The sequence below is a fragment of the Sinocyclocheilus grahami genome, unplaced genomic scaffold (genome assembly GCF_001515645.1).
Source record: "Sinocyclocheilus grahami isolate Dianchi unplaced genomic scaffold, SAMN03320097.WGS_v1.1 scaffold1210.1, whole genome shotgun sequence".
Classification (NCBI taxonomy): domain Eukaryota; kingdom Metazoa; phylum Chordata; class Actinopteri; order Cypriniformes; family Cyprinidae; genus Sinocyclocheilus; species Sinocyclocheilus grahami.
In genome coordinates, this window is record NW_015506389.1 from 215,539 (window position 1) to 225,629 (window position 10,091).

Consider the following 10,091-nt stretch of genomic DNA (forward strand, 5'->3'; position numbering starts at 1 on the left):
TCAGCTCACTCTATCTCTGCCTCAGCGCACGCTAAGCCGGGGCTTCCCCTCACGCTAGGCCGCTGTGTTTTTCATTGTGAAAGCGAAACTACTTTGTTTGGTCTTCCACAAGAGGACACGACTGCAAATCAGTGGTTAAGTTGTATTTACAACACTGTTCCAGAACAGTTCAACCCAAATATTCAGATGTGTGCAGCACATTTTATGATCCTGGGAGAGTAACGTTAGACTACAATGTCGGCAGTTCTGACTCACGTAAGTACGTTTTCATTTAAAGGATTTGCCACTGATGATTCAAACGCAAGTTTTGGGCAGTGTGGAGTAGCGTTTGTTGTTTGTCATTTCTCTGATCACAAATGCAGACAGGGTTTTATGTTTACGCGGCGCGATGCAATGCAACGCAATGCGTAAAAAAGGCAGTATAAGTCATTATAATCAGTAATTACGTCCCCACTGGATGCAACAAATGCCTCGTTTGTAATGGGTTATAATGTTTTTGTCTCTCGCTTCGGCCGGGTCACAGCATCAACAGTATGTGAGAGGCGTAACATTTCCGTCACACGCTTGAGGTATTCGGCCAATCACAACGCATTGGATAGCTGGCCAATCAGAGCACACCTCGCTTTTTCAGATCGATGAGTTTTGTAAAAATCGACACGTTTCAAAAAGGCGGGGCATAGAGGAGAAACAATAATGTACAGTATGTGGAAAATAATGTGTTTTTTTTTTTTTTTACTTTAAACCGCATAAACACATGTCATTACACCAAATACACAAAATAATGTTCTTTGTAGCAACATCATATGACCCCTTTAAACTTTTAGAAAACACATCACAAATTTGTGGAGGTTTATTCCTTTTCACTGCGTCTCATATGTTTTGAAATGCAATCTGTGTGAATGGCGCTTCGGCTCTTTGTATTAAGCAATGCATAAATACATGATGCTGTTTTGTTCATAATTGTTTATGCAATTTACGAAATTATATTTGATTTTTATGAGTTAATTTAGACGTAATGCACGTTTTTTTTAATAGAGTGCCTTCCTTGTGCTGACCATTTTTAATGCGCTACATTATTTTGCTCATTGCGCCAAAATTAGATGTTTGTTAAATTTTTATTGTGTGTTTGATTTTTTCAAAATATTTATTGTGATATTTTGAAAAAATATTTGTTGTTTGTCTCAGTAAATTGGGTTAATTTAAAAATACAGTGGTTACATTTAAAAAAAAATTCTATTGCTCTTTGTTTTAAAAAAAGTTATACAAAATATCAATAATTATCGATACCGAACGATATGAAACATTATATCGTTGATACATTTTTTTTAGCTATATCGCCCAGCCCTACTATAGATACATTATAAATACAGTTTAGTAATCTAAATATTGCTGAAAAACCTGTCATCTGATTATGTAAAAGGCCTTTTAACATAATTCTAAAAATGCCCCCCTTCAGGTTCACTCGTTTTTATTTGCTTTAATATCTTTACAGATTTTTTTAAAAATTTGTAGTATTTTTAAATTGACACTTACTGGACTGAAGCATTTTAGCTTTACTTGGATTGTCCATACATCATTTAAAAAGTAAAGGGTTAGTATCAAATGTGATGCATAAGGCTTTTGACGAATGTTTATTTGTATCTTTCAATCATCACTGTGGTGTTTCTTTTCTTATTCTCTCCATATTCTCCTATGTGATACTATATGATCCATAAAAACTTGATATATTAAATCTGATATAAAAAAGACACATGCAAACAGTTTATACCATTTTATGTTTAACAATAATAATGTTTTATATAATAATTAAATAATTAGTAGAATTTAATTGTAATTTAATTTATAATTGGTATTTATCAAGTAATTTTAATTAATTTTAAAATTAAATTATGGTAAAGATGTTGTACACAAAGTGATTTATCTCCTGTGCGTCAATTAAAAAAAAAAAAAGTTACACAAGTCCTTAAAGGGACAAAAATCTCTGTCAAAACAAAAATCAAGCTTTCAAAGAGAGAAATTGTTTTTCCAAAACCAGTCTGATCATAACTATCAAAAAATTTATTAATTTTTTGAATTTTAATCCTTTAAATGCCAATTTGTTTACATAATGGCACTATTGTTTTTTAAATGGAAAAAAAATATTTTCCATTTACTAAATGCCAAGAAGTTTATTATTATTATTATTATTACAGTCTTAGATAATTAAATGATTACAATCAGTAATAATTTTGATGCATTAATATTTTTTTATGTGGTGTCAGAATAAAAAAGGTTTCTTAGCACACACACAAACCACACTCTGATATCCATACCAATACTCCCACACAATTATATTACATAATTTCAATGCAGTTGGCCTTTTTTTAGCAGAAGCAGAAAATGTATGCTCTGTGCATTAACAGCCAAAATGTTCAAATAGACAAAAATGTACCTAAGGACGCACAAGGTTTAAATATGACGTAACACTTATTTTACAAAATATTTTCTGATTTTAAATAATAAAATTTGTTTTGTGTTTTCAGAAACTTTTTTTTTCTTTTTGCAGTTCAGCGGAACATGCTGGATTTCCCTCAGCACGTGTCCCCCTGTAAGGACGTCCGCACGGCCAGCACTGAAGCCGATAAGGAGCTGTCAGAGTTTGATGTGGAGATGAGTATGAGAGAGGATGTTTATCAGAGAATCGTGGCTCTGGAGGTGAGCAGGGAGCAAGCACTAACACATCTCTCTCAGGAACTAAACGCTAGTATCTTTCAGGGACAGAACTGAGGTCTGAGACAGCTGATAAATCCTGCTAACTGACTTAACCAAATAAGTCGCACATTAGCGTGTTGTTCCACCAACTTGTGCATGAAGTTTTGCTACGTATTTATATGCAAACAATTAAAGATGATGTAAGTTCAGAACACCTTTTGTAAACACCTCATTTTTTTGAAGGAACTGCATTTTTATTTTATTATGTCTTGTCATTTTTAATGAATTTATAAATAACTAAAAATAATAATTATGTACTTTTTAACAGGAGAAGCTCTCAGATGAGAGTTTAACCCCTGAGGCCAAGCGTTACATGGAGAGACTCATTAAGCTTGGCAAAAGAAACGGCCTCCATCTTTCCAAAGATACGCAGGAGGTCAGATATTAAGATCTTCCTTCCAGTTTGCTGTGGAGCAGTAACACAAACGCTCTCTTCTAGCCTGTAACAGAGTTTTATATTCCCTGTAACAGGAGATCAAAAAGATCAAGAAAAAAATGAGCACTCTGTGTATCGATTTCAACAAACACCTGAATGAAGATACAACTTGCCTCCATTTCTCTCGTGAGGAACTCGGTGGGTGGACAGAATACTTTCTTTTCAGAGAGACACTTGGTGCTTGCATGAACAATTATTTTTTCTTCTCTTACATGTATTTTTGAAAATAAGATATTTTATAGATATAAATCATAAGTTAAGATATAAATGTAAATGCTTTTATTAGGGGGGCTTCCCGAGGATTTCCTTAACTCTCTGGAGAAGGATGACTCGGGAAAACTGAAGCTCACTCTGAAGTATCCTCATTACTTCCCCACCATGAAGAAATGCTTCGTCCCTGAGACACGAAAGACATTAGAGGAGGCTTTCAACTCACGCTGCAAAGAGGTCGGACATCCCAGAAATCACCTGTAACCAGAACTAGAATGCTACGCAATAACACTATGCTTTAAAATAATTGCAGTGAATCATTTTCATAATGCTACTGTAATGATTCTCCTGGCAGGAGAACTCTGCTATCCTGAAGGAGCTTGTAGAGTTGCGCTCTCAGAAGAGCAGCCTGCTGGGCTTCAGCACTCATGCTGACTTTGTGCTTGAGATGAACATGGCCAAGACCTCCAAGACGGTTGCAACTTTCCTTGGTAATGACTGGTGTATTTACATGAAAATAGACAAGAATCTCGCATATATAAATGAACAAATTTGAGACTGGAGCTGAAACTTTGAGAAAATATTTTATTTTATTTTATGAAAATTATGCTTGTTTTAAGCAATGATGCATTCAGTTGATCAAAAGTAACTGTGAAGATAATATACAGTATCTCACAGAAGTGAGTACACCCCTCACATTTTTGTAAATATTTTATTATATCTTTTCATGTGACAACACTTAAGAAATGACACTTTGCTACAATGTAAAGTAGTGAGTGTACAGCTTGTATAACAGTGTAAATTTGCTGTCCCCTCAAAATAACTCAACACACAGCCATTAATGTCTAAACCGCTGGCCACAAAAGTGAGTACACCCCTAAGTGAAAATGTCAAACGGAGTGTGTGTGTGTGTGTGAGAACATGATGTTATGTGTGTCACAAGGAGAGCGCACGAGCGCTGAATGGTTTAAACACTGGCAAGAATTAAAAGGAAATGCAATTTATAAACTTTAGTAATGGTGCGACACTGCCTCGATTGTGCAAGTGACAATTCCTGTGTCAACTGTGCAGAGTGCAGCTCGCTTATAGTGCAGACGCGATGTGATTTGAAGCCATTTGCACATTTTGAGAGGGAGAGAGCGCCTGGTGATTCACTCACGCTGTTTGTGAAATTGTCTCACAGAAAGTTTTCAAATTACTTTATAAGCTATTTAATGCAGAAATATTAATTGTACCTCACCTTCAGCATTATAATTATATCACCCGCACCGGACAGAGACTGAGACGGTGCTGCTGCATGTCGTGCCAAACCTCTCACGGCAGGCACATCAGCTTGAGGTCGGTAGCCGATCAATCTGAGCACCCCTACTTAAAAAAGTCTTAAAGTCTTAAATTTGAGCTTAAAATCTTGCAGCAACCCTGTTCTCTGTTGAATTTAGTAATTTAGTACATCTTTGTCTAACCCTTTGTCTTTCCATTATCTCCTGCACACTGTAGAGGATCTGGCCCATAAACTGAAGCCCCTGGGTGAGCAGGAGAGGGCTGTGATTTTGAAGCTGAAGGAACAGGAGAGCCAGAAGAGGAATCTGCCCTTCACTGGAGAACTCCACGCCTGGGACACGCGCTACTACATGACCCAGGTGGAGGAGACCCAGTATGCAGTGGATCAGAACCAACTGAAGGAGTATTTCCCAATGGAGGTGGTGACCAAGGGCCTACTGGACATCTATCAGGAGCTGCTCAATCTCACCTTCCAGCAGGTGGAGGGTGCACCTGTCTGGCATGATGATGTTACGCTGTACTGCGTTAAAGACCGCACCGCCGGCCAGGTCGTGGGCCAGTTTTATCTGGACCTTTTCCCCAGGTAAGCACACATAAGAATTTTTTTTCTGGCGATTATGCGGGGGGATCTGAATGTTTTTCTCAAATTGGGATCCAGGGACCGGAATAACGAAAACATTCTTAGAATTGTTTTTTGTTTTTTTTTGGGCTATCCTCTTATTTTGTATTTAAGAAAAAGGTTAAGAATATGTTGTATTTTTGGATTTTTAATACTTCCTAAGAATGTTCTTGTCTTTTTTAAGATAAGAGACAAACCTTAAATCCCCAAAGGTAAGCTGTTTAATAAATGTAATTGATGGTTTAAATTAGAGCCCGACCGATATGGGTTTTTTGGGGGGAGATGCCAATACCGATATTAGGGAGTAAAAAAAAGACCAATATTGATATATCGGCCGATATTCTTTGTGTAGGCTATATTATAGTACAGTATAGTTACAAGTTTGGACACACTTCCCATTCGTGTGTCCAAACATTTGACTGGCACTGTATAGGCATGGGCCGGTATGAGATTTTGGCGGTATGATAAACTTAAGCAAAAATATCACGGTATTGTTGTTACCGCTCTAAAAAAAAAAACTGAACACAATATATTTTGAACAACATACAGAATATTTGGAACAGTAGTATTTGTTTATTTTTTTCTTTGATTTGTTTCTGAAATGTGGGCTGTCCTGCAGCTTTTGATGTGGATGGTTGATTTGCTGCTAGAGCTACTGCTGCCCTAAAAAGAAGAAAAATAAAGATTTTTCTTAAAGAAAATCTTTATTTAACATAAATCTGTAATTACAGTTATTTAAATTTAGTTATAATTCATATACATATCATTTATATAATTTCATATCATTTATTTATATAATTTCATATACATAATTTGATTTAATAACTCAATTTGAAGCAAAAACAGAATGTTCTGACTAGCTTTGTGAAATTATACTACATGCCTGAACGAAACAAACAGCAGAAGCTCTGAATGAGATGCAGATTCACTCTCTGACAGCAAGAGAGTGAAGCGAATACAGCTGTAGCGAATCAGCTCAAAGGGGAAATATGAATAATTAATCATAACTAGTTATAATTAATTATAAATATTTAGATCCGCTGTAAATATTTACTTAACCTCTCAGGGTCAACTGTCTGTCACTTCTAAGAACGTTAATTTCCTGGTTAAGAGAAATAACTTTCTTACTGTACAATACTACAGAGCATGTAGCATAAATCTGCATGATTAGGGACTCCAGTTATGAGCAAACAATGAACCACGTCAAGTGTGATACAAGTAAGACTTTATTAACTACATAAACACTTAAACTAGTCTAACATACACATATACACACGCATACAGTTGTTATAGGAACAGGATTAAAGCTTGGGCAGTAAAGGGAAAAGAAATAAAGCATGAAGCTATGGGACCATTGGATATTCAGCAGATCTATAGCCTGAAGGAAACATCAGCTTCTTAGTTCAAACACACCTTTGTAAAAAGGTGGAAATGATACTTAATGTATCAATTAATAAGACTAAGTTTGATACTTGCACGTCTTGTCTGTCTGACAGCAAGTCCCGATGCAATCTGAAGGCTCAAATTGATCTTTGCTGAAGTTGGTTGATGGAAAGAACCAGTTTGAGTCAGATGATCTTGGTGAATGGAAAGTCAAGGCCCGAGGCCTGGCGTGAACTTAGGGTGTCCTTAGGAGCGTTCTAGCTCACATTTTCTCAGAATCTACAGAACCGCAGACTGCAGGTGGGTCACTGATGTGAGGCCTTTAAGGTCTGAGAAGATTCACGCCTCTCAAGATGGGCTTGTCCAATGAGAAAGGCTGAAATCCCAAGCGGGAGGTTGCAATTACTGGAGGGTTTTACGACCCTTTGTGTGAGGGCATGGTAATTTGCAAATGTAATTCGCTTGGGTGTTGATGCACAAACTAGTAAAGATTCTTAGAACACTAATATGTTGCATAGGTATCAGCATGTAATATGCACTCTCGTTTAGATCATCAGAAGACGAATTCATAGATACTAAACATGGTAGGATTACATGAACGAGTGGTTCTATTATAAGCCTGCATAAAACTGTATGCAATATAAAAGACAATATGCAAGGACAGTAACTACATACACAATGACCTGAAGGATATGTGTGTTCATTCAAAGAAAGGTTTTCCTATGACTAAATTAGAGTAGAGCCAATTTTTACTGTGCATTGTGTGTGTCTTTCCTATGGAAAATGTAGTGAAAGGGAGAACTCTCAACATGCCATTAGGTCGTAAAGTGTATCTGGTCTAGCAAAAGGTGTCGTGGTTGCCATGGTGACCAGGGGCCTGGTGTCGTTCGCAGACATCCTGGCACCCAGTATGTTTATTGGGTGAGGGGTCTGTGACTATTTGTTAATCTAATGAATAACTGCTTTGTTAAATCTAATAAAAAACGGTGAGTCTGATTGGTCCATACGCTACACAGCGTTTCCTTGGTTATCGCAGTAAACAAAGCAGAGCTGCGCTGAAACACTGCTTTAATGTGAATTATACGAGACGAAAAGAAAATACCATCTAAACGTTTCTGAAGACAGTCCGTTCCCCTCAGAAAACACATTCGTATAAACCCCAAATCAATATTTAGGATTTTCTTCCAATAGTTCGTGCATCATGAACAGTGAGTGATCTGTCTGCTACAGTATTTTTCTCTGTGTGTCCATCTTCAGCGTCTCTGGCCTCTGTTAACGGGCGTTTACAGATTTAAAATTTTCACATAAATGACATTTGGAAAATTATATGCATTGCAACGCAGTTTGTGCAAGTCCAGAACCGAGATTGGCTGCAATAAAACAAATAACGGCCGTTTGCCGATCGCGTAAGTTCCAGAGGAAGCTCCTTTGGCCCTCATACACACGTGACTGACCGCTCGCTCGCACCAACAGGAGGGGAAGGGGCCTGTTACTTTCTACAGTGCACTCAACCTGATGGATTCCTACACTTTCAGTCTTTGAAGAGACATGAAAAACAGCGCATACCGCAGGAACGGTATAACAGAAAATATTAGCGGTTTTGAAACTGTGAAATGTTCAAATCGTGGTATACCTTGAAACCGGTAATCGGCCCATGCCTAGTACTGTATATAGAATACAGTATATACATAAACAGAATATATGTACATAAACACATTTTTTGTAACTTGAATTAAGCAAATTAACAACAGGGCTCGAAATTAACTTTTTTACTTGGTAGCACTGGTGCTCCCAACTTCAAAAAGTTAGGAGCACCAGCAAAAATTTAAGAGCACTCACCAAAAATTCAGGAGCACCACAACTACAAATTATATATTAACAGATTTTATCCTTACATTCTTAACTTTAATGCAGATTTTGTATTGGTTAATATTAGCTGTCAATCTCTCAGTCACTGCTTTCCGCTAACTACCGCGAGAAAAATAAAGGGCTGAAGAAGCAAGAAAATGAAAAGTACACTGACAGATTTCTTTTGTAAATAACCTAAAGTTAAGTTCTTCTTTGGCGAGGGTTAGGATGGTGTATGCGGTGTTAAATTTTACATTCAGCTCTGCCAGTTGCACCGAACGGCTGGCAGCTAGGGGTGTGCGATATTGACAAAAAATTATATCTCGATATTTTCTGGGATTTTATCGATAACAATAATTTGTGTTAAGTGTTACTGTGCTGATATCTTAAGGACTACAGTGGACAGCTGACTCCTAAAATTTTTAATATTCATATTCTGTGTGGTGGTAAGTTCACAGCAGTGACCGAAATTAATCTTTTCCAATAAGTTTAAATAGATTTTTACCTTTTATGGTCATTTTTACCTTAAAGCCATTTTTTCTAAAAGTGTGCATTATCATTTGAGTCAAATTCTTAGATTTAATCAGTCAATTATAATAAGACATTTGGGCTGTTATCAAGCAAATGAAAGTATCAATCAACAAAATTCATCTTTGCAATGCAGAGGAAACACAGAAGCTGCATCTGAAATGGCATTTAGATGCATTTACACACTGATTAATGCAGGACATGAATGCATTTAGCCTGCAGTTACACATGCATAAATAATATTTTAATATTGTAAACATAAAACGTTGAATACTGATATTTTAAAATTGTTGAAACTTTAAATGTGAAATTATAACCGCCAGCAGATGGCAGCAAGTCACTGTTAAATTAAGTGAGTCATTGCGATTGAACCTAATCATTTGACAAATGATTAATTCAGGAACGAAACGCCCTCATGTTGCTCAGAGACGCAAAACAGCGCTGTGACTGTGCTTGGAATTATTTTTGTTGGTGAAATAAAGCAAAAAGAGGAAATATAGTGTCTAAAACGTAAGTCTCTTAATATTAACAAAATTTTTATTGAACAGTTGTATAAAATCAATATCACATTTGTAATCAGGCTGATTTTTGGAGGAAACGGCACTCTTCTTGTGATATTGATTAACTATATCAGGGATAGGCAACGTCGGAGTGCTGCTGTCCTGTAGAGTTTAGCTCTAACCCTAATCAAACACACCTGAACAAGCTAATCAAGGTCTTCAGGATTACTAAGGCTACAGACAAGTGAGTTTTTTTTCAGGGTTGGTGCTAAACTCTGCAGGACATCGGCACTCCAGGACCGACGTTGCCTACCCCTGAACAATATGAAATGATGTAAAGGCCCCATATCTTGAATTTTGTGATGCATTTGAATAGACTGAATCATGCCGTTAAAGAACGCACTCTAAATGCGCACGCGCACTAATCTATCCTAATAGACTTCACGTCATGTATGCGTGCACTCTCTGTAGGTGTGTTTTGTTTGAATTTGATTTTGCAATATACTCGATAATGTCAAACCGCACATCGTAAAAC

General features: G+C 36.8%; 1 protein-coding gene across 3 annotated transcripts in view; it reads left to right on the plus strand.

The window, feature by feature from the left end:
- Window positions 1-10,091, plus strand: part of LOC107568058 (thimet oligopeptidase-like) — a 29,311-nt gene that overhangs the window by 3,303 nt on the left and 15,917 nt on the right. The window contains exons 3-8 of one of the 3 annotated variants that reach the window (XM_016253905.1): window positions 2,546-2,694; window positions 3,020-3,127; window positions 3,223-3,325; window positions 3,474-3,634; window positions 3,753-3,888; window positions 4,895-5,261. In XM_016253905.1, coding sequence (XP_016109391.1) covers window positions 2,546-2,694; window positions 3,020-3,127; window positions 3,223-3,325; window positions 3,474-3,634; window positions 3,753-3,888; window positions 4,895-5,261 — 1,024 coding nt within the window. The other 2 variants (XM_016253906.1, XM_016253907.1) reach the window with 2 other exon arrangements.